The sequence below is a fragment of the Capra hircus genome, chromosome 4 (assembly GCF_001704415.2).
Source record: "Capra hircus breed San Clemente chromosome 4, ASM170441v1, whole genome shotgun sequence".
Taxonomy (NCBI): domain Eukaryota; kingdom Metazoa; phylum Chordata; class Mammalia; order Artiodactyla; family Bovidae; genus Capra; species Capra hircus.
In genome coordinates, this window is record NC_030811.1 from 71009965 (window position 1) to 71034740 (window position 24776).

General features: G+C 37.5%; 1 protein-coding gene across 20 annotated transcripts in view; it reads left to right on the top strand.

Moving 5' to 3' along the window:
• NRCAM (neuronal cell adhesion molecule) overlaps nucleotides 1–24776 on the top strand; it is a 309770-nt gene that overhangs the window by 276716 nt on the left and 8278 nt on the right. For 6 of the 20 annotated variants that reach the window (XM_018047203.1, XM_018047206.1, XM_018047209.1 and 3 more), the window contains 7 exons: nucleotides 81–203; nucleotides 1694–1879; nucleotides 2824–2859; nucleotides 8310–8426; nucleotides 9482–9634; nucleotides 15827–15958; nucleotides 16882–16960. In XM_018047203.1, the coding sequence (XP_017902692.1) occupies nucleotides 81–203; nucleotides 1694–1879; nucleotides 2824–2859; nucleotides 8310–8426; nucleotides 9482–9634; nucleotides 15827–15958; nucleotides 16882–16960 (826 nt within the window). The remainder of the gene's footprint in view (nucleotides 1–80; nucleotides 204–1693; nucleotides 1880–2823; nucleotides 2860–8309; nucleotides 8427–9481; nucleotides 9635–15826; nucleotides 15959–16881; nucleotides 16961–24776) is intronic. The other 14 variants (XM_018047205.1, XM_018047221.1, XM_018047208.1 and 11 more) reach the window with 5 other exon arrangements.

Sequence of the window (24776 nt, forward strand, 5' to 3'; positions counted from 1 at the left end):
TAGATCTGATGAAATATGTCACTTTAATGCAGTTTGAAACATTCAAAAACCTTTGTGTTGACTATACTTCTCATTTAAAGTCCCCAGTGCTCCGTCCTCTTTGAAGATTGTTAATCCAACACTAGATTCTCTCACTTTGGAATGGGAGCCACCAAGCCACCCGAATGGCATTTTGACAGAGTATACCTTAAAATATCAGCCAAGTAAGTTATGGGGAGAAAGAAACTGGGGAATATGGCTTAAGAAGGAAAAGATCTTAATGGTTATCTTTAAATACAAACAAGTTGTTTCCTTACAACTGTAGTATATATACTTTCAACTGTTAATCTAGAAGGAACTTCAAATCATACTTTTTAAAGAAAAATGACATATATGCTTTTGAATATAAATGATCTGTAGAATAATACAGACCTTGAGCATGGGGTTTAGGTGGGTACTGTTGTTACATATGTGGGCATTATGTAGAAACACAAAATGGGAAGAAAAGGGGTACATTTGGCACAAGGCCCCTGAAGACAAATTTAGGGGTTATTTAAGAACACATGACTGCATCTGAAAAAAACAGAGATAAGAAATGCTATTGAGATTCAGCTATAAAATTCTCCCAGCTTAGAAGCCAGTGGAGACTTTATTTCCCCTTGTTGCACCATGTTATAGGAATTTTTTAAATGGTTAATCCCATAGTTTATTTTTTATATTTAAAAGGCTTGCAAAAGCAAAATTAAACATCTGTGTATATATATTAAATATCTGTCTATGTATATCTGTCTATGTCTATGTATGTAAAATTCTCCCAGCTTAGAGGCCAATGGAGACTATATTTCCCCTTGTTGCGCCATATTATAGAAATTTTTAAATGGTTAATCCCTTAGTTTATTTTTTGTATTTAAAAGGCTTGCAAAAGCAAAATTAAATACCTGTCTATGTATGTACATATATACTTACATAGATGCATTTGTATTATAATCATAGGGTGAATCTTGAGATCATTCTCTTTTTTGTAATCTTTATTGGAGTATGTTGATTTATAGTGTTGTGTTAATTTTAGGTGTACAGCTAAGAATGATTCAGTTATTTATATTTTTATATATATATATATATACACACACACACACATATATCCACTCATTTTTTAGATTCTTTTCCCACATAGGCCAGTATAAGGGTATTGAGAAGAGTTCCCTGTGCTATACAGTAGGTCCTTATTAGTTTTCTATTTTATATATAGTAGTTTGTGTATGTCAATCCCAATCTCCCATTTATAGGACTAGATAAGGTTATCAATTATGTTGGACAAAGAGTGAGTAAGGTTACACAAATCAGTGTAATCCACGTTTAACATTTTGGGTTGATGCGTTTATTTATGATAATGTTCCTACAGCAGTGAATGGGGAATGACTTTGTTTTTCCTAACGGGGGAAACCCTGGTTTCCAACATTCTGTAAGTTTCATGTGTACAATGCTGTTTTGATTTCTGTGTACACTACAGCTTCTGTATATACTCTTCTGTATACACCACTAGAAGTTCGGCTTCTATCCGTCACCACACAGTGGACTCTCTTACCCATTTCCCCTTCTCCTGACACACCTTCCCTTCTGGTAACCATTGCTTTGTTCTCTGTCAATGTGTTTGTTTTTGTTTGGTTTGTTCATTTACTTTATTACTTTATTTTGTTTATGTTCTTGTTGACAGTTAATAGCACACATGAATTAGGCCCTCTGGTAGATCTGAAAATTCCTGCCAACAAGACCCGCTGGATTTTAAAAAATTTAAATATCAGCACTCGGTATAAGTTTTATTTCTATGCGCAGACAGCAGCAGGATCAGGAAGTCAAATAACTGAAGAAGCAATAACAACTGTGGATGAAGGTAAGCTGGGTATGTATAAAATCCATGTAATTAGAAGTATCATGAGACAAAAATCACGTTTTTCTTTCCTTCTTACCGTGGAAGTATCCATGTTACCCAACTAATAGTAACTTCTCTTTCTGAAATATATATTAAAAATTACTTAATTCATACTGGAATAATGATTTGCTGTTTGTTTTTTAAGTCCCTTTTAAACGTGTATTAAAATATTGAGGTGAGAGTAGGAAATTACAACATTTTGCCACACTTGAATTCACAGTTCAAGATGATGTTTTTTTCCAGTCTACAACCTTGCATACAGATATACGCACACATATACATATATATGTTATGCACACACAGACATGCAGACCTATATACAAATAAATACACGTGATTCTGGTTGTGGTCTAGATTCATCAGAAAAAATTTGCTAGTCTACATACTGATTTAGGTTTTCTGGCAAGGAAATCAAAACAGTTATTAAATAATGCATTTACTTTTATGTTTGAGCATGGGACTTCATAGTTTGCTATGCCATCTGGTACAGAGAAAGCAAAAGAGCCCATTAAGGTATTTAGGAAAGGAAGGAACTCTTTCTTTCATACTTTTAAAAATGATTTTGAAAAATTTTAGATTTAGTGAAAATGATAAAAAAAAAAGTAAAAGATTTTGCATGCCTCTAAATTATAGAACTGCTTAAGGGTTATTTATTTGATTATCTTCCATCATTAGAAATTGAAATTTGGTTTGAAATCTCCTAAGCATCTTACATAATAGGCAAGAATGAATAAAGCTCTTTAAGTAATGTGGGGATTTGATTCCTGGTAAGTTTGGGAACACCAGCATGCCTTGTGGTGGTGCACTGATGTGGTACACTCTGCTCTTGCATGCTTTAGCGTTTTAAGAGGTGCTTTTATGGAGCTTTACATGCTAACTATAGAGTGTCCTGTTTCTGTTTCCCTTCATGAAAGCTGGTATTCTCCCACCTGATGTAGGTGCAGGCAAAGGTAAAATAATTCATCTGCATGACTTTCTACATGTGTGAAATTTGCCATGTTAACCATGGGGAAGTGCAGCATGGGTTAAAAGTGAAAATAAGCTCTGAAACACCAACAGAAAGATAAGATCCTGCAAGATCTTGACTCTTAAAATTCATATCTACCCATTTTTTTACAAAGAGAAAGCCACACATTGAATTCACCTTTTCTCAAGACTTATCCCAGGTCCAAATCATATTCTTGGCTTTCAATGCTAAGGACTGTGGCTGGATCAGACATGACCCAAACTGTGGCTTTGTCACAGCCCCTCATGACGACCATGCTGTCTGTGAAGGGATCAGAAATACTAGCCCTGCGATGAAAACAGCCAGTAAGAAATCAGACCAACTGAGCTTCCCGTTCTAATCCGATTTAGCCATCCTCCTAACCTCAGTGTACATGTTGCTGGCATCGCACTGCACTATCCACTTGGAATTTTGACTCCAACTGGCCCAGGACTGAAAGTCTCCCCAGCAGGGTCCCCTCTGAGCAAGTTTAGGCAGCCCACATGCTCTTCTCAGCTGTTACTGCATTTCTGTCTTCACCAAACTACTCAAGTCTCTCTTCTCGGGGAAGCATCCGCGATCACAGGGAACTGCTTTTGTTCTCCTTCATTGCTCACACATCTCTGGGCGAGGAAGATTGGCTGGGAGAATGGTGCTTGAGTGAGTTGCAGTATTTCTTCCACCCAGAGATTCCCTCAGTCTTTGACTCTTGGCAGATCTGTCAGCTTCTTAGCAAGCGGTAGAGACCTCCCTGCCTCACTGGGCGCTGGGATTTTCTTGGGCTTTGACAGACCGAATAAGTACAAACAGAAATGAAGAACAAGTCGACCAAAATAAATAAGCACTTTGTCCTAAATTGTTCAAATATTCGGAGCTTAGACCTGATCTTATCTTCTCTTTTCTTACAAATCTTATACTCTGAGTCTTGGTAAATTATAAAATGTAGATCAGCTAGATTTCAGAATGATAGAATAAGAACTGTAGCTATTTTCAATCAACTTAATAATGTTTTATAGGTGTTTTTAGACTCCAAAGAACAAAGTTGTAAAAATTCAAAATTTTCACAAGATCATATAAGGATGCGAGCCTCTCTTTTTAATGTGTGTTTTTTTCCAGGGATGGTTACATAACCATTAAAATCCTTGGTTGTTTTACAATAATTTGCTACTGGGCTCCCCTTAGACCCTTTCATGGGACCATTCCAGAGAAAGCCTGGCCTCTTTCCCTCTGCAGCAGCCTGTCACTGGGCTCTGCCTAGAGGCAGTAGCTGAGTAATTGAGCTGTGGCAGGGTTGTCTGCGTTTTCCACTGACTTGTCATATTGGAAAAGGACATGCATGCCAGTGGAAAAAATATCACCCGCTGATTTAAATGAATTAAGATTAACTAAAAGAAATCTTAATTAAAATAGTTGCGGCTTTACCATTTGATGTTACTAAATTGAATTCTGAATTACTTCTTATTATAGAGATGAGCAAAAATAGAGTCTCAGAAAGTTCCTGAAGCCCCCAGTGTTGAAATCTGGTGGAATTCAGATAAGATTATGGTGTTTAAAATTTTTTTAAAAAAGCTAAATTTAACCTTCTTTTCTATATTGTTTCATTTAATAGTATACCAGTAATTAAACATTGGTTACATAAAGTGATGATATTTAACCATGATGAGGCTTTAAAGTGCTGAAGAATAATTTGTCTCCCTGGGTTTTCCTTCCTTAAAATATTTCTTTTTTCATTCTGGGAATGAATTCTATTCTCTTCTCTGTTTTCCTTCTTCATTAAGATAGATTTGAAATTTACATTTTTAAATTTTCTTACAGATTTTAAGAGATGTTCATGAAACCCAAGCTTTCAAATATAGAATTACAAAATGATTATCAAAATCATGAATTAGAAACTGAGAATTCAGTTAGGTGTATTTCTCTAGGCTGACCCTGTTTCTTACCACTCTTCTGAGTTTGAGCATGGAAATAGGCACTCTTGTACTCTTGACGTCTTCAGGAGTCACTTCTTTTGGTCTTTGGTCAAAACTCTCAATCCTGGTATAAGAAATTATAGCCATTTGGCTGCCTTTGTTCAATTTCTATGTCCCTTTCAAAAGTTTCAGGGTCTCTGGGTAAATAGACCTGGGAGGGCATCTGTAGAAATGAACTGAAAACACATGGATAATGGATTTGACTTATGGTCCCAGTACTGCTGATGGATAGACACTGCTTTATCTATGGATTATTACCTACTTTCTCACCTTGGGAGCAGGCATCAGAGCATTTGTGTGAGGTGACCAGTTCGGGCAAAGGAATAGGGAAAAACTAACTGGTAAGTCAAGAACTGAACCTAGTTCTTGACTGAATTAGCAGCTGACTGTGGTCAAACAGGACAGAGCAGAGGAGAGCTCTGACTAAGGGACTGGTGACGAATCCTCTCTGTGATCAGACTCTCACTTTATCAGTATACCAGAGTCAGTCCCACAGCTACTGATCAGTTCAAGAAACAAGGCCAGTGAGTCAAAAGCAAGTTTAAAGTGCACAACTTTATTTGGCCTGGACCAAACCAAACCAAAAACAAAGAAACAACCCCTCTCCCCGTTCCAAATCCCCAACTATAGAGAAGGTTCAGTCAGTTCAACAGCTCATCTATCTGGCCCATAAAAAGCACCAGCCCTTTTTAAGGCACTGTGTGTTGGACAGTAAGGCAGATTCTGCCTTTGGTATGCTTATAATCAAGCAGGTAAGACAGACAACACGTAAAAAAAAAAAAAAAAAGTGAAAATAGATGGAACTGGAACAAAATATTATCTGATCTTAGGGGAGTGAACCATTTATTTTGCCAAACAGGATCAAGAAAAACTTTCCAAGGAAAGTAATGTTGAACTGGGCTTTGAAGGACAGATGGAATTTTGGCAGGTGAATCAGGAAGGTGGGTTGTATAAATTCTTGGGAGGTGGCATCAACAGTCACGGGGTTTAAAAACCCATAGGATATTTGGGTTAAACACAGCAGTCTACCTGTGGGCAGAAGTAAGCCATCCGCATCTGAAACAGGGAAGTGACAGAATCAGAGATGTAGTTTTGGAAGTTAAAGCTTAGTTAACTCTGCTGGTGGTCTCTGCAGGGAATGACTTACAGTAGGAAGAGGGATTAGATACAGACTAGGTAAAGCCCAGTGGAGAAGGCAATGGCACCCCACTCCAGTACTCTTACCTGGAAAATCCCATGGGTGGAGGAGCCTGGTGGGCTGCAGTCCATGGGGTCGCGAAGAGTCGGACACAACTGAGCGGCTTCACTTTCACTTTTCACTTTCATGCATTGGAGAAGGAAATGGCAACCCACTCCAGTGTGCTTGCCTGGAGAATCCCAGGGATGGCGGAGCCTGGTGGGCTGCCATCTATGGGGTCGCACAGAGTTGGACACGACTGAAGCGATTTAGCAGCAGCTGCAGCAGATAAAGCCCAGAGGAGAAATGACACCAGCACATCGTAGGTCCTCAGGAGTGTTGGTTCAGTAAGTGCACGAATGGGGATTAAAAGCAAAGAGGGTTAGAATTCTCTGTGATAAGAAGGGCCTAACAGGATAACCTTAGCAAGTTGTACTGTCTTCTCTGGGTACCTTCAAGAATCAGCAAAAACAGAAGAAGCAGCAAATTGCTCTTCTGTTGGAAGGTATGGTTCTGCCTTGAACATCTTCCATAATTACACCAAGACTACATTCCTCAGTTCCGTGATTCCAAAATTTTTTGAGGAAAATTAGTGTTTTGCCTGAATTCTTTGCCGCTGATGCTTTAGATACAGGGAATATTTTAACTGTGTCTCTGTTGATTGATCGTATTTTTATTACAATTCCTTTAAAAAGAAAACCTCAGACAACTAAAATCAGCTAGGTCCACAGAAGGACCCTGTGTAATTCCAGAATCAGTTTTGCTTTCTGCTGTCCCCCATCCTTAGCACAGAGGGGCATGCAATATATATGTGATGGTGAATTAGATGTCAGAGGTCAAATGCATTATTGAATTTGTTTAATATACTTCTCTTTTTGATTCTAAGAAATGCTGTTTCATTGAATTTATTTCAGTAGAGGGCTTTGGCTTCCAAATTATATAACATAATTTGAAATTTAATTTCAGAGCCTGAATAAACCCATTGCTGCTTTTTGGTTCACTATCTTAGGATATTTCCCCTGGGATAATAATCTGATTTATCACTGTTTAACTACTCAAGTTAATATAGCTATAACTATGTCATTTTTACTGTAGGCCATTGTGGTAAGGCTGATAGAATTGTCATGCTCAGGTAGCCAAATAACATCTTTTAATGACTGTAGATGTCATCTTAACTAGGTGGCAAGCATGTAGCATCATGTAGGATCCATAATCTGATGTTTCAGGAGGCTGTTTAGATTCAGTTCAGTTTAGTTCAGTCACTCAGTTGTGTTGACTCTTTGGTACCCCATGGACTGCAGCACACCAGGCTTCCCTGTCCGTCACCAACTCCCGGAGCTTACTCAAACTCATGTCCATTGATTCAGTGATGCCATCCAACCATCTCATCCTTTGTCGTCCTCCCACCTTCAGTCTTTCCTAGCAACAGGGTCTTTTCCAAGAAGTCAGTTCTTCGCATCACGTGGCCTTAGTTTAGATTACACTATGATTTTCTCAGAACGTGGTATGTAACGAACAGTTGTCAAGTAAGATTGTCTTGCTCTCTGGACTGTGTCAAGTGAAATAGTTCTTATTCATTTTATTTCTTGTTTCTTCACTTCTGCTAACTAGTACTGAGCATTTTCTTTGCAGCTTCTTTTTCAGTGTACCCTAACTATCCAACCTTCTCCAGGGCAGATGCTTCTCACCTGGGGTCCCTGAATTTCCCAGAGGCAGATTCTTAAAGAAATTTGTGACTCAAAACACATCAGAAGCCACTGCTCTTTTTCTTATCTAAACACCAATTCATTAAAGACCTACACTGAAAAAAAAAAAAAAAAAGACCTACACTGAGATGATAAGTAGCAAGGAAAAGCAGCCACTAGTATTGGGTTTGACCTTGCAGTCTCATACACTGTGACCTCTGCCCCTAGCATTGTTCAGCATCCCATCTCCACTGTACCTCAGTACATGGAGACTGTGATGTCTCAGACTGTCCCTCGTGGACAACAGTTTATAGTGTTTAGGACCCACATCATAGAACTCATACATTTTAATATGTGTGTGTCATTATTTCTGATTTCTCATTTATTTCCTAATGCTGTAACTTAAGAAATGAAAACCTTTCTAAAGTGAAGTAGAAATGAACCCTGTTAACAATCAATTTCATTTGACTTGAACAATTTCAGAGTACTTAAACTTATTTTACATTGTGTGTGTGTTTGATTTTGTAATTTGACTTGTCTGTCTATCTGTTTTATTTTTCTATTGTATATTTATTTTAAGCAGTATACCCCAGGATCAGCAAACTTACTACTGCCGCTGCTGAGACCTCAGCCAATATCAGTTGGGAATATGAGGGACCAGAGCTTGTGAACTTTTATGTTGAATATGGTGTAGCTGGCAGTAAGAAATGATTTCATTACCTGGGTTTTAATTGGGGGGCTATATTTGAAGAGATTGAGAACATCTTCAGGATGTACTATGGATCATCTGGAAAAATAACTTGATCTAAATAAATGAATCCAATATATGTGAAAAAATTAGAGTGAACCATCAACCTATATATTTTATACCTAACTAGGAGTCTCGTTGGTTCATGTTATGAAATACAAGGGACATAATAAGTTCCATTGCATTTGTTATTTTTAGATTGTGGTACTTAAAACTCTTTATCCATGGCTTATAAATGAGAGTAATAAAAAATAATTTTATTTCTATGTTTAATGTATTCCTAAGTCAGGTACTCTACTTATATCCTGGCCACATCTACTAGGAGATGGGGCAACTTTAATTTTCAGAGTGTATGAGAATCCAGTCCTCCTCCTTAATACAGTGCTCTGCACTTAATGAGCTGGGTGGCCAGTGAATGTTTGTGACAAAATGTTGAATATAGTCCAGCTTTCTGTTTAGACCCTGATTGTGCAAAAAATATTAAAAAATAAAACAAACAAACAAACAAAAACTATGAGTTTAGAAATACCAGTACTTGAGAAAGGTTGAATCTGTAACTTGGGTAAATTTGAAGGCATTTAAGTTTACTGAAAGATATGTCTTGTGAATCAAAAAAAAACCAAAACAGTTCTTTCCATAGTTGGATCAAGCTGTTTAACATATTACAGTTCTTTTCATAAATATCGTTAGAGAAAGTCAGGAATTTCACAAGGCAAGGTACAGATCAAGAAGTTTCCTTTGTGTTAAAAAGATTTAATCCAGTGGGTATATATGCAGTTAAAATGTCATCTGATATCCAGTTGATTTTTCTTTGAGGACGTTGTCATGTAGCTGTTCATTTCCATTGATTTATTTGACACAACTCAACTTATATCATCTAAAATGATAAACTGAAGCACCTTAGATTTTGTCTTTTGCCTATAACGTGTATTTTCCTTTCTTGAAGCATTAATGACTTCCGTGCCCTTAAAACATTCAAATGTGTTGTTTTTGCAAAATTTCCATAGGTAAAGAAGAATGGAGGAGAGAAATTGTAAATGGTTCTCGGAGCGTCTTTGGGTTAAAGGGTCTAATGCCAGGAACAGCATACAAAGTTCGAGTTGGTGCTGAGGGGGACTCTGGTTTTGTGAGTTCAGAGGATGTGTTTGAGACAGGCCCAGGTGAGGTGCACACCACACCAGTTCTGGCTCCCAGTCAGAAGTGAAGCCACCCAGTGCTCCAGCTGGAGATGGGAGGCTGATGGAGCCGTATTGTGGGTAGGGCTGAGACTGTCCTTCTGTGGGGCCCAGTTGGGTGGTGAGTTGGGTTTTTAATTGTCTTTGTCATTATATCAAATGAATTACAGAATTGAGCAAATCACCTTCTAATCACGTTTGCCAAAACCATTACAAAACCAGAGGTAAATATGATTCTTAACCTACATGATTTAGGTGACTCAATTTTTCACACCATTTATATGTCTCAACTTTCCCTCAGAGTTAGAACAGAATTTTTGAAATGCTTAAGAGCTGGAACAGCTCATTGATACAGTCACAATTTTTAATGTCAAAATGGACTGTAATCCAACCGAACCCTGCAGTTTGTGTGACACTGATGTGAAGAATATTAAACTGCTGTAGAACAAAAAATTATTAACTTCATGTACTTCATTATCATACTCTATTTGACTGCTTGTATATATTTTAGTTAGGTGAATATTATCAAAATACACAAGGACATTAAAGTCTCTAAAATAAAGAAAAATGTTCTTGTAAGGTATAAAAATATCCATATTTCCTCATAAGATAGAAAATAATCCTTATTTGCTTCAATTTAAAGGGTTGTGTGGTATGTGTTCATTTTATGATTCATAAAATCATGTTATATTCACTCACTTCATGCATTCTTGGGGAAATGTTGCATTTCCTGTAGATCTCATAGGAAAATATGTATTTTTTTGTGTGTCTTTCCTTACCCAAGCCTTATGATTTTTAAACTCATTTCTTCTAATTTAGAAAAGAACATGAGTGGTTTGAAAAAAAGAAAAACCATAAGTAATATTTAAAAAGATATTAAATAAATGTAGTATTAAAATACCTTATGAAAATATTCATATGCTAAAATCATAATGCTTAAGGGAAAATATTTTTCTGTTATTCTGTTCTTTGTACTTTCATATCCATAAGTGTACAGAGTTCTAGGAAAATTCTGTATTAAAAGAATTCATTTTTTGTTACTAAGAACTTTTAATTTCAAAATACTAAAAGCTGAATTATCTATTCTATCCATATAGAGTTAGGATGCTAATAATAGTAACAGCCCTAGTATTAGCATTTATTCAGTGCTAATCTCTACTAGGTGAATGGTTTTCTTGGCTTTTCTCGTTCAGTCCTTACAACAATCTCGTGAAGGAGACTGTTATTACCCACTTCCACCCCATGTCAACAACCAGTAATGAGAGGTGAAGGGCCTGCCCTGTCACCCAGCTAGAACACAAGAGAGCTCATATTTTCAACACTGAGAATAAGCTCTCTCTACACCCACCATTCAAGGCCACAGAGGCCCACATCCAAGGGGAACAGGTCGTCTGCAAAGTGACCACTTCAGGGACTTCCCTGGCAGTCCAGTGGTTAGTAATTTCGCCTTCCAGTGCAGAGGGCACTGGTTTGATCCCTGGTCAAGGAACTAAGATCCCACATGGCCAACAAACAAGCAAAACCAACAGCAGCAAAAATGACCGTTCAGTTCGGCTCTTGGAATGTCTTTCCATCTATTCTGGACCCTGCATGGTCCCAGTGTACTCCTACTTTGCAGATCTAGCTAGAATTAGTTTCCATCCACAAAATCAAGTTGCAGCATTTTTTTTCTTTTGGTCGTTTTCTAGGACAGAGAGCAAACGAAACCCGTTAGAAAACAATTTTGTCTTTGATGTGGTTATACCTACAATAATAGCAGCAGCTGGCAAGTAAGTTTCAAGATGAGCGCTCAGGGGTGGGCCATTCTTGTGCGTCAGCAGTGGAGAACAGGATAAGGCCACAACCAGCTATTGTCACCTTTGACATGTAAATGTAACTGTTAAGAGAATCGGTTCAGTTCAGTCGCTCAGTCCTGTTGGACTCTGCGTTGCAGCCCCATGGACTGCAGCACACCAGGCCTCCCTGTTAAGGGGATAAACATCCATTAAACCGTAGTGACCTTACTTAACATATTAGCTCTAGGAGGTCAGATGCTGTTAATCCAGCTTGCTGGTCCTCCTAGTTTCTCTTTCTGTGCTGTAGGGCTGTGGGATGAACTGTAGGGTTCATGATCTTCTGCCACTCTTGATTCTCACTCCTCCAGCTAGATTTCAAGGTGCGAACGCTAGTGCCTGGCATGGAAACATAGCATCCTGGCTGAATTTTTAACTCTCCGTATGAATGAGTTGCTTCTCTCTCTGAGTTCTGTTCATGTTAGAAACCGAGACTCAACTTTCACCTGTGCTTGTTTGGTGACTCTTCTTAGCATGACACCGTCTCTTTCTTTGATACTGTTTTTTTAAGATCTATTTCTTTGATGATTTTTCTGATATGAACCATTTTTATTAAGTTTTTATTGAGTTTATTACCATATTACTTCTGTTTCATATTTTGGTTTTTTGGCCATAAGGCATGTGGGATCTTAGCTCCCCCACCAGGGATCAAACCTGAACCCTCCTGCATTGGAAAGCGGAGTATTAATCACTGGACCACTAGGAAAGTCCCTAAGGTCTATTTCATAATTTTCTCCTATGGCACACACTGAAAACCAGGACTAAAGATGATATCCTGCTGTTGTGCTTCTTACCTGCACTTTTGTTAAGACTCCTACCTCTTTTTCCTGCTTTCTCACCTCTTTCCTCCAATCACTGAGTCTCGCCTCTCCTTTGAAACAAGGAGATTTAAAACAAATTGAATTTTACTGGGCCCAACAGTTTGGTTTTTTTTTCCCCCAGTGGGTTCTGGGTTGTTTCTTTTTCTTTTTTTTTTTTTTTTTTGTCAACTGCCTCCAAACTTTGACCAAAATAATTTTTTTCCCTTTTTAAACATTTTGACTATTTTAACTCTTCAACAGGTCACTTTTATACATAATTGATTCTTCAAAAATAGCCATTTATCTCACTCTTTTTCTTCCATGTTTTAAAAAAAGTTTTAATTTTATTTTATATTGGAGTATATATAGTTGATTAACAATATTGTTTTAGTTTCAGGTGTACAACAAAGTGATTCCATTGTTCATATACATGTATCTATTCTTTTTCCAGTTAGGTTATTACAGAAAGTTGAGCAGAGTTCCCTGGGCTATGCAGTAGGTTCTTACCAGTTATTTGTTTAAAATATAGTAGTGTATATATGTGAATTCCAAACTCCCAATCTATCCCGCCTCCCATCTTTCCCCTTTGGTATCCATAAGTTGGTTTCCTAAGTCTGTGAGCCTGTTGTCTTCCATGTTTATTTTATGATCCTAAGTACTCAAGGGCATTTTCCTCGAAGACCTACTCCCACAGAACACAGGTTAAGCATGAGACAATAGGCGTGATAGAGAAGACTGTTGTTAAGACTAACTTCTAGGAAACAAAATCAATTTCCTGTCTCTGGTTTCCTTTCTGTTTTCATATTCTTTACGTCTGTCTATTTAATGTATTGCTATATGGCTTATTCAGCTAATACATGAATAGATTTTTACTGTAAACTTTTTAAATAAAGGGACAATCCTTTGTTGCTCTCCTACCCAATCCTACTAACTCTTTTCAAGAAGAAAAAACCTCACAGCCTTCATCGTGTGTGTGTGTGTGTGTGAGAGAGAGAGAGAGAGAGAGAGAGAGAGAGAGAGAGATGCATAGCTGTGGCCACGACTTGGATTTCTAGTAATATGTGCCTTTGTAGTTAAGATGATTTTTGGAATGTCCTAGAACATTTAAAGTCTCTTATAGTCATTCTGGACTTCATATTCCTTTTTATGTGGAAGGGAAATCAGTAGAAACTCTTTTCACTTACATAATTTTTGTTTTATATCAACTTCTGGTACACTTGAATGTGTGTGTGTGAACATACATACACATGCACCTCTGAACATCCTGTGTCTGCCCAGTCTTAAATAAATGGGGTAGTGAGACATACTTTTTTTCTTTAGACACAGGGGCAAAACTCAAAGTCAATTTGGAGGTTCCTTTATCAGCTGTCAAGAAACATTTCCACTTTGTGCATAGCTGAGTAGCCACAAACCACCAATTGGCAGTTCAGTTTTGACAGTATCTTCCTAAGACAATGTCTGTGCTGATACTTCAGTATCTTCTTGCATTTTGCCCTCATCAGTTGCATATAATTAGATGAAAAATGTAAATGCAGATAGTATTTATTACAGGACTGTAAAGCTTTAAGCATATTAAAAACAAGGACTCTGTAACTTCAAGCAAAGGCTCCATAGACTTACATCAGTTAATTTTTGGTTCAGCTTTGAAGAAAATGTACTCAGTCAGAGACCGTGTGTAAACTGACAGAACTATGTTGCCAGAATATGTGTAATGATGGACTTCTAAAATATTTAAAAGATGCAGGTCCCTACAACAGTTTATTCTTTGTAAAGACTTCTGCAGAGTTGATGCCTGGACACCAGTGCCTTATAGCAGTAGTGTGTAATGGCTGGTACCATGTTCTTTGGAATCCACAGTCTTGGGTGAAGCTCTGACTCTCAGACAAGGTCTTTACCCTTCTGAGTCTGAGTATATTCCTCATGCTTACCTCAAAGGATTTTTGTGAAGACTGAATGAGATTTTGCCCTCAGTACAGTGCCTAGTAGAATAAGTTTCAAAATGTTAGTTCTCATTATCATCATCCTCATCTTCATCCTCCCAGTGATGGTTATGGTATGTGTATGGAAGGGGAGCCCTGCCCATACTCCTGCTTCAGTTGTATCTAGTCATGATACAACTCAAAAGCCCTCCACCCAGTGAGGCCCAAGAGGCTACTGGGACCGGCTACCAGCAATTTGATTCATAGTCCAAAGAATGTATTTCACTTCTCATTTTATTTCTTCAGCGCACATCCACATAACTTTTCACATTCCTCTTCACACTTGATTTTAAGCATTTCATTTTTTTCCCTATCCTTTGAGTGGAGAAAAAAGGCAATAAGTTGCTGTTTTTGCAACATACAGTAGCCTGGGATACTTGTCAACATGCTTCTTTCTGCATCCAGCAATCACATTCACCTAACCCAACCATGTTAATGGATTCAGAAGAAATTCAGTCAAATTAAAAGAATGATATACAGGCATTCTTACCAATAAAAAGCAAAAAAAGACCCTTTACCTTGATTAAGGTAAAAAGAGGGAAAAAATCAAGGTTTTTAAAAAATTTTATACCAGTGTCTTGAAACAAATTCCCAAGGGCTTTTCTGAATAGCCATTGATGCTGCACTTTGTCCCATTTGATTGACACTTTTGAACAATACTGGAAATGCTAATTATTCTGTGTTTTTCTTAGGAGATTTGCGTACTGTGATTGGTTGAATAAAGGGCTTCACATTATTTGACTCAAATAGATGAAGACTTAATATGTATACATGTGATTGGGTATTATTCTCTTTAAACTGGCCACTTATTCCAGTAATACCACTGATAAAGATAGACCTAATAGTTTTTGGATTGGATCCTGAGCGATATTGAATATTACATGTTGATCCTTTTATGGTAAATAAGATTTTTCAGAAATTTCCCCAGAGTCTTCAGAACTCTGGCAAATGAGATGAAAAATAAATCTAAGGAATATTTTGTGTACAAATCAAGATGTTATATAAAGTAATAAGGTTGGTTATCTTATGTGGAAAGGTTTCATGTGTGGAAAGTTTTCTTTTTAACAGTTTCTAAAACATTTGGGGAAAATGGCAACATTATTGCAATGATATTTTAGCCTCTGAAAGTGGTTCCTTTGAAAGAAAAATACTCCATTAGATGTATACATTCTGTTCTGTTTAAAATGATCTTCTGTTCTTATCATTGTACATAAACATATCCTGTAAACAATAAATGTTTTCATTGGTTTGGGACTATGTTTCTGTTGAAAATATATAGTGAAAATAACTGAAGGCAGTGCTCAGCAGGGTTTGTTAGCATTGTTAGCATTGAATGTGGTAGCAGTCAGATTTCTCCATTTGAATTTTCTCAATTGTTGAAGATTTCTCACCATTGAATACTGATGTAACTCCTGATTAGTAACTGGCAGATTCCAATGTGGGGCCACATGTAAAATAAAGAAAAGCTCATGTACATGGCAGTTTTTTTTTTTACTGAAAGAAGCTACAACACTTCTCACCTCCTCCTTAACCCACTGGCACTGACACCATTGACTTGTTTTCCAGCGATGGCAAGCCGGCAAGTGGATATAGCAACTCAGGGCTGGTTCATTGGTCTAATGTGTGCTGTTGCCCTCCTGATCCTAATTTTGCTGATTGTTTGTTTCATCAGAAGAAACAAAGGTGGTAAATATCCAGGTAAGAAACAAAGATTGAAATTGCCCTCTAATGCTGCATGATAATCTGTGAAACTAAAAAGAGATCATGAGAGTCATCACGGAGACGACAGTAAGTGCATCTTCCCAGAGCCATGCATTCGGACTTTCTGTTCAGACACTTGCTGATCCCTTTGTATGGGGGAGCAAATGAATCTGTCCTCTGAAGATATTGTTGACTCTGCTTCCTTAGGCTTCACGTGAGCCAATAGGTGCTGAAATAGCATCTAAAATCAACAGGCAGGGGCAGAAGGAAAACATGAAGTTCCCTAGAGGAAGTAATGCCTGAACTGGATCCTGATATGATGTGTAATAGTGCTTTCCCTATACGGTTAATGTTTTGTTCAATTTAATAGATCCAGTGAATTTCTATTTTCTTTTTACCTGGCCATTTCCCTTTCAGTGACAGGGGAAAAAAATCTACAAAAGAATAGATTTCCAAAGCAACTTGTACCCATGAATATAGATAACAGGTAGATCGGTAAAATAGGGGGAAATCTTAGAAACTTAAGACTTATTCTCCTATCAAGTAAGAAACTTGTGCCAAAATGCTTTCAAAAGGTTAACTTTATCTGTTAACAAAATATTCTAGGTTATTCTAACCTGTTCTGTTTTTCTAGGTTACCTCCAAGAGACTAATACATCAAAATATATGCATAGGGAGTTCCCTAGTGGCCTAGTGGTTAAGATTCTGGGCTTGCACCACCATGGCTTACATTCGATCCCTGACTAGGGAGGTGGGGCCAGTAAATAAATGCATGGCCGCATGATACATCTGGTTGCATAACATCTATGGCGTATAGAATAATTTCCCCACTGCTATATATCCCATAGAGTGTACTCCTAAAGAGTTTGAGTAAGGAAACGCAGAATCAAAAGATAATAATTTTTGTGGTAATTTTTTAGTTAAAGAAAAGGAAGATGCCCACGCAGATCCTGAAATCCAGCCTATGAAAGAAGATGATGGCACTTTTGGAGAATACAGGTGAGCCCCCTGCTTCTTAGTCACCCTTCATTCTCCCTGCCCTTCACAGATACCATACTCAGTCTTGCCTACAATTGGATTCAGCCAGGAACATGCTTTGCCTGGAATTGCCTATTTATCTCAAAAATTAGTTAAGAAACACTTCCATGTATAAATGTTTACACACCCCTCACAGTTAAAGTAATCTCACTTTTGGTTAGGACTTGGCACTTTCACTGCCAGGACCTGGGTTTGATCCCTGGTCAGGGAACTATGATCCCACCAGCCGCGTGGCATAGACCCCCCCCCCAAAAAAAATCTCACTTTTCATTATAAATTTCCTTTGTAGTAATAGGTTTGGAGATGGAGCGTTTCCCACTCTGGCCTGTTTTCCAGAGACCCTTGCTATAATTGATCAACATAGAAAAGCTCAAGTGTTACAATAAGAGTTAAAACAATAGTACTCTACAAAGCTGTATTATAAAGCAGACTATCCCTGTCATTCTCTAAGCAGTGGTTTTCTGATGTTACTTTTTTCGTCCTTATTAGAAGGGTTTTTTTTAACCAAAACAGGTTCCTATACACCCTCCTATTAATCATAAAATGATGGCTAAGAGGGCTTCCCTGGTAACTCAGCTGGTAAAGAATCCTCCTGGAATGCAGGAGACCCCGGGTTGATTCCTGGGTTGAGAAGATCCCCTGGAGAAGGGATAGGCTACCCGCTCCAGTATTCTTGGGCTTCCCTGGTGACTCAGATGGTACAGAATCCACCTGCAATGTGGGAGACCTGGGTTTGATCCCTGGGTTGGGACGATCCCCTGGAGAAGGGAACGGCTGCCCACTCCAGTATTCTTGCCTGGAGATTTCCGTGGACAGAGAAGCTTGGCAGGCTACAGTCCATGGAGTCACGAGTCGGACACAACTGAGCAACTTTCACTTCACTTCACTTCAATGCCCACTTCAGTGGTGGTTTTAGAAGCTCTTAATTATTAAGAAATATCACAGCCCTGGAGGCAGTGTGTTAATGCACAGGGTTTTGGTAAATAAAATGTTCTTGGCTTGGCTCCATCATTAAGGACAAATGTAATGTACAAATGTAATGTAACCTATGTGCTAAATAGTTTTTTTAAAAAACGAAAGAAGCTCTTTAAACAAAGATTTTCTTGCCTGGGGGTGTAGGTATTTAAGAGAGATAAATGATTGTTTTAGGTATGTTTAAAAGCAGAAACAAAAGATATATTTATCCAATTAAAAGATTGGGATTTTGGTATTCCAAAAAAATGCATCTATTAATCAAAAACGCTTTTACACCTTGTTCTTTCTTTCTGTAAGCCTCTTGATTATATAAAGTATAATCTTTTAAATATACACTGGGCCAGTATTGAGACTCTCTCTTGCCAGAAGAAAAGGCTTTTAGGTAAAACAAAATGTGTCACTATTTGTGATTGCCAGATGATATTTATAAATAAGATATGTGTATTCATTTTTACTTATCTCTAGAGCTTATTTTTGGTATGACCATGTCAACATCACGAGGGGCAAAATAAAGCCAAGGGTAAGAAATATGAGAACTGATTGAGAAAAACTATGTTTTTTTTTTTTTACAAAGTTGGATTCACACCCGTTTCCACACAGATATAAGTGCTTTGCCTGTGTGTCTCAGCACCTCAGCTTTCATTGTAATTTCCTTTCCAGAAGAGGTGACTATGATTTTTAAAACTCTTCAGAATTCTGGATCTTAGGATACAGAAAAACATCTAGTGAGGGTTGTCTTGTTGTCAGATGTTGACTACAAGGCTGAAAGGGTATGAAAACCTCATTCAGCATCCCCACTGGTCCATCCACAAAGTAATATTAATGCATTAAAGCAGCCTGCAGAGGGTCGCAGCCAAGGGTAACCAGGCCTTAATACTGGATGAGTTGAAATCTTTGCTGATTTCATTCACTCTCCTACATATTTCTCCTGTAAAGTAAGAGAGTCCAGAATTACTAAACAACTTGTTATTTTTAGTGTTCCTATGACTAGAATTCTACCCAAGATATGTGCACCACTGTTTATTGTGATAAAGCCAAATTTTTTATATAGCCTGAAAAAGTTATGTATTTGCACAAACCAGAAACAAACTATTGCTCTCCATATATTCTTCACATGGTGATGGATTTCTGTTCTACATTAACATGCCCAAATGAATCTGACAACATACTGCTCACTCTGTGCATCTCAAATGTCAACTTGCTCTCACAGTTATGTGAAACCATGATCTAATGTAGGAAGGCTTTCTCAGGGTCCCTCTTCTGCCTACTCCATTAAAACATGATTAAAATCGAGGTTGAATGTGAACTCATCTGGAATCAAGAGACTTCGTTTTGCTGTCAACTTAGCCCTTACCTTTGATTTCTTTAGATATGACATTTAATCCAAGTGTCAGCTTTTTCCATCTATAAAATAACAGAGTTGTTCAAGTATGGGATAATCTCTGAAGGTTGCTAGTTCTATGATTTCTGTGCTCCTTATAAACCATCTACCAATGAGTTTTAATGTTATCTGGGGTTTCAGAGCAGTCCATAGTGAGTATTTAGTTACTGGCCTCATTATCACTGTGTTTATATTTCTTTGGTCATGATTCTTTGTCTTGGTGTTAATTCATACATGGTATGTTTGTGAAGCATTTTCAAATAGCTGTTTTTAGCTAATGTCTTGAGTTTCTCAGAAGAGAAAGACTTTTCCTTGGGTTTATTAAGAACAAACTCATTGGTTCATGTGTGAAGAAAAAAAAACTTGAAATTCTATAGATCTGGGAATTGCCGAAGGAGATAAGGTTCTGACAGGTGTCTTAAACCTGAAACACAACTCAGTGATTTTTTTTCACTGAAGCTGAAAGTTCGTAAGGACAATCCCACAAGTGAAATCACTTCCCAAAACACCCAGCCACCCTTTGCTACAGATGTGGCTTTGTCTTATGACTTCTGGCATGACCAGAGAATTTTTTTCCTTTGGTTTCTTTTCTGCTGGAAGAAACTAAAAAACCTTTCATTCCGCAGATGTCACATGAATGAAATTGGATTCAACTGTTCATTATAGAATTTTAAATAATACACTTAAATGTTACAAGAGTGACAGTCACAAGAGTCCCTTCTCTACTTGCACCTTCTAGAAGTTTTTGAGCTCTGTATTATTTATTGATTCTTATTCTTTTTCATTCTGAAAATAAATTAATATTCTGTCACACACAGACACACACAAAATCAAGACTATTGGCTAAATGTTAATGAATTCTGTTGATGATTTGCTTATTCTCATGCTTGAGGATGAAGCCATTTCTATGTGATTGGCTCTGAGCCGGGGAGTATTTCATAGTGCAAAAGGGATGGAACTTCAATGGCCAGACTTGATGGTGTTTTTGTTTGTTTTTTTTTGCATATGCTGTAACCTTGTACTCTCACTCCAACACCCACCCCCAAACAGTCACCCTCTGGTGGAAGCCTGCAGCTTTCTTTCTTTGTTTCTTTAATTATACAGACAGTAGGATCTGCATCCTTACTAACATATAGAAAAATCAGAGAAACAATGCAACCAACTGTGTAAGCATTTTTTTATTCTTTAGATCCATCCCTTTAAAAACCAGAATGAACATAGGTCATAAGCCACGTGACCATGGTATCTCATGGAGGCGCTTGGCATGGGAGTCTTGTCATGTGAACATGACCTGTTGCATGCATGCTAACCCATGTTCAGGAGGCATGGATGATGTGCACATATATTGCATTTGATATATACTTTAGGTTTATTCTGCTCAGACACATAAACTGATCATGAGCAGTATAAAGTGACGGGCTTTTGAGGGAGTGTTTGGTTTGTGGATGTCAAAAATTATTGCAGCATGATTTGACCACGGTAGGGTGGTGACCACAGGAGAATCAGACCTAGTGATCACAGATGTATCCATCATTGCTGCGTTTTTACTTTGCAGACATTCAATGGATACTTTCTGTGTGCACAGCTGTTTTTAAAAAGTGGACTCTCTAAAATTGATTCTTTAGGTAAGAGAAGGAAAGAATTGGTTCCAGTGCTTTGTCTGACATCATAAAATTGATGAAGAAAAAAAATGAAAAAAAAAAGTTAAAGTTAGAATTTTAAAGCATTTCTAAAATGCACACTCTTTTATTGTTACAATGAATTCATTCAGCCAATATTTATTAAGTGCCTACTGTATTCTAGGCTGTGGAGATTTTAAAACCTGTAGACTCTTATCTCACTAGTTAATGGTCAAGGGAGGGATGCAGGGAAGTAAAAGGACAATCTGGGCATAGTGTAAAGAGTGCGCTGAAAGGGAAGGGATACAGCCCAGGTGCCAAGGGAGCAGGGACAGGAAGCCAAAGCCAAGTGCATGGCCTTGAAGGAGGTGGCACAAGAAGTTGTCCCGGGGGAGTAATGCAGGAGCTGAGTTTTGAAGGTTCCATTCCATTGCACAACTATAGCCTTGAGTAAAGATAATCATTAACTATGACTGATATTATTATATGTATCAAAAACATATTTTGTGGCTATCTGTACTATTTTATGATGATTTTACTACTTTTTTGGAAACTTGTTCATCTTTGCCATTCCAGGCTAAGAATTAACATCTGATACCTCCTGTCCTTTAAAAATTCTCATAAAAACCTGGATGGATATTTTTAAGCTTTAAATACCACATAGCTAAATAAGGATATGATTTTTCAATGATCTTCTGTAACTTCTAAATTCCTCTTGTTTGGGAAACTACCCTTTCATACTGAAACTTGACCAAGCAGCTTCCCTTGGCACAATGTCAAAAACAGGTGACTTACTCTGTCACTAGAGAATTCATCTTTGAGTTGGAAAGAGGCAGGCATTCATTCAGAGCTTCATCACAGACTTGTCACCACCCATCTCATCTGGAAAGTTCTAAGTATATGTGTTATACAAGGTATTTCATAGGAAAAAGTCTCTCTGAGGCAGGGGGTCTGGAGTGGAGCCAAGAGGTGTGATGGCAGGTGGATGGGCGCTTTCACTTGTTAGGTACTGTTCACATGCCAGGCGCTGTGCTGGTGCCTCATAGATATTTTTCTCATTTAACCAGATTCTAATTCCTGAAGTAGGACATTATATCACACGTCTTTAAAAGATCTTGAGCTGCCTCTGAACAGCTTTTCCTGGAAAGACTCTGTGAGTAGAATATCTTGTTTCCTTACTTCATGTCTTTCGAGCACAGCCCATGTTGCTATAGATTCTTGCCCACTCCAGTATTCTTGCCTGGAGATGCCCATGGATGGAGGAGCTAGGTAGGCAGTCCATGGGGTCGCAAAGAGTCAGTCACGACTGAGCAACTAGGCACACACGCGTGGCCATTAAACTGGAAAGGATGTTTCTGGGGAGCCCCTTACTGGCTGGCCATTATTCATAACTGATGCGATTATGTGTGTAAAAATCCAAATAAACCTTTAGGAAGATATTAGAGTTCATAAGAGAGTTTAGTAATGCTGCCTAAAAAAAAATAATATAAAAGTCAATTATATTTCTTGCTACCAGGAAATAATTGGAAAATAGGATTTTAAAAGTTTTCATAGTTATGATAGCATGATTCATCTTGATATATGGCAGAAAAAAACATGACATTGTAAAGCAATTATCTTCCAATTAAAAATAAATAAATTTTTTTTAATGAAAAAAAAAAATGTTGCTACAAAAAAACTTGTCCAATGTGTGTGTGTGTTAGCAACTCAGTCCTGTCTGACTCTTTGTGACCCCATGGACTGTAGCCTGCCAGGCTCCTCTGTCCGTAGAATTCTCCAGGTAAGAGTACTGCAGTGAGTAGCCATTCCCTTCTCCAGGGAATCTTCCCAACCTAGAGATCAAACCAGAGTCTTCTGCATTGCAGGCGGATTCTTTACCATCTGAGCCAGCAGCGAAGCCCAGATTTTCCAATAGGATAATGTTAAAATTTTTTTGATGTAGGAATAAAACCAACAAAAAGATCTTCCTGTGTTTCCACTTCAGGGTCTGATATTCTATTCCACTCTTAATTTGTCTATCTCTGCACCAAAACTAAACTGTCTTAATATAGTAGCTTGGGGTGAGTCTTGATAGCTAGTAGGTCAAGTCCTCCAACTTTGTGATTCTTCCTCAAGAAATTTTAAATATTCTTGACTCTTCTCATGTTCTTATATATCTTAGAATCAGCTTGCCAAGATCCATATAAAAGCCTGCTGTGTTTTTACTGGAAATAAACTGAATCTAAAAAACAATGTAAAGAAAGTTAACGCATTTACCAGAGGTCTTCCTATTCATGGTTATGGTATATCTCTCCATTTATTTACCTCTTATTTAATAGCTTTGGATGCAAGTTTCATTTTCTTCGTGGGAATCTTACACATATTTTTGTTGGATTTGTTCTTATCTACGTTATATTTTTGTGGTATCCTAAATGGAATTATTTTTAAAATTTCATTTCCAATTGTTTGTAAGTACTTAGATCAAACTTACTTTTATGCTAATATGATATTAAGCGATGTTACTAAACTGTCTTTTTATTCTAATGTTTGCCTATAGGTTCTTTCCAATTTTTATGTATGTAATCATACTGTTTATGAATAATGATCGTTCTCTTCTTCTTAACATACGCCTTCTATTTTTTTTTCTCATCATGTCACTTAGTATTTCCAATTCAGTTTTGATTAGAATTGTTATTTCTGATGTTAAACAAGAAACTTTCAACATTCACCATCAAGGATGACATTAATTCAGGGTTTCTTATAGACACATTTAAGAAAGACACTTCTGTCCCTAGTATATTTAAGTTTTATTGTGAATGAAACTTTTTTCCTAAATCTTTTTTTCAGATTTTACCTTTATGGTAAAAGTTTTACCATAAAACTTTTTTTCTAAATCTAATGGGATAATCATAAAAAATTTTTTTCTTTTGCAAAAATGGTGAATTACATGAATTGGTGTTTTAATGCTACAATAAGCTTGCATTCTTGGGATAAACCCAACCTGGTCATGCTATATTCTCTTTATAGCTGATTGCTAAATTCTATTTGCTCATGATTTCTTGGAGATTTTCTCATCTATGTTCCTAAGTGAAATTAGCCTGTAATGTTACTTTTACTTTCTCAAAGTGTTCTTGTTGGTTTTAGATATCAGTGTTATATAGTGTTATACTATCTCACAAAATGAATGGTTCCTCTGACGTGTCAAATTTGAACATGTCCAAAACTGGACCACCAGTCTTCTAGCCCAAACATGCTATATTCCAGAGTAAGGGTAATTCCATCCTTCATGCTACTCAAATCAGAAATGTTGGTGTTGTCTTTTTCTGTTTCTTCCATATCCAACCCATCAGGAAGCCCTATTGGTGCAGTCTCCAGAATATGTCTGTAATACCACTTTGTTCCAGCCCAGTGTTCCACACTTTCACGAGTCACAGCCATCTCACTCTTGAATTATCACAGTAATCTCCCTGGCCCCCTGGAGCAGGAGTTGGCTAACTTTCTGTAAAAGGTCCAATGATAAGTATTTTAGACCTCACAAGTTGCAAGGTTTCGGTTGCAACTCTACAATTCTGTTGTAGTACTGAAGCAGCTATAAACAATACATAATAAATGGGCACAGCCCAATTTTGGTGTAGTTCACCAACCCCTCCCTCTAGGGTAGGCTATTTGCAATACTGATGACAAGTAATCCTTTAAAGATGTAAATTATATCAGGTCACTCATCCATTGAACTCCCTCCATTGACTTCCCATCTCACCAAGAGTGAGACAGATCCTTACATGACCTGGTCTATGACCTCTCTACTTTAATCTCAATCTCTGTC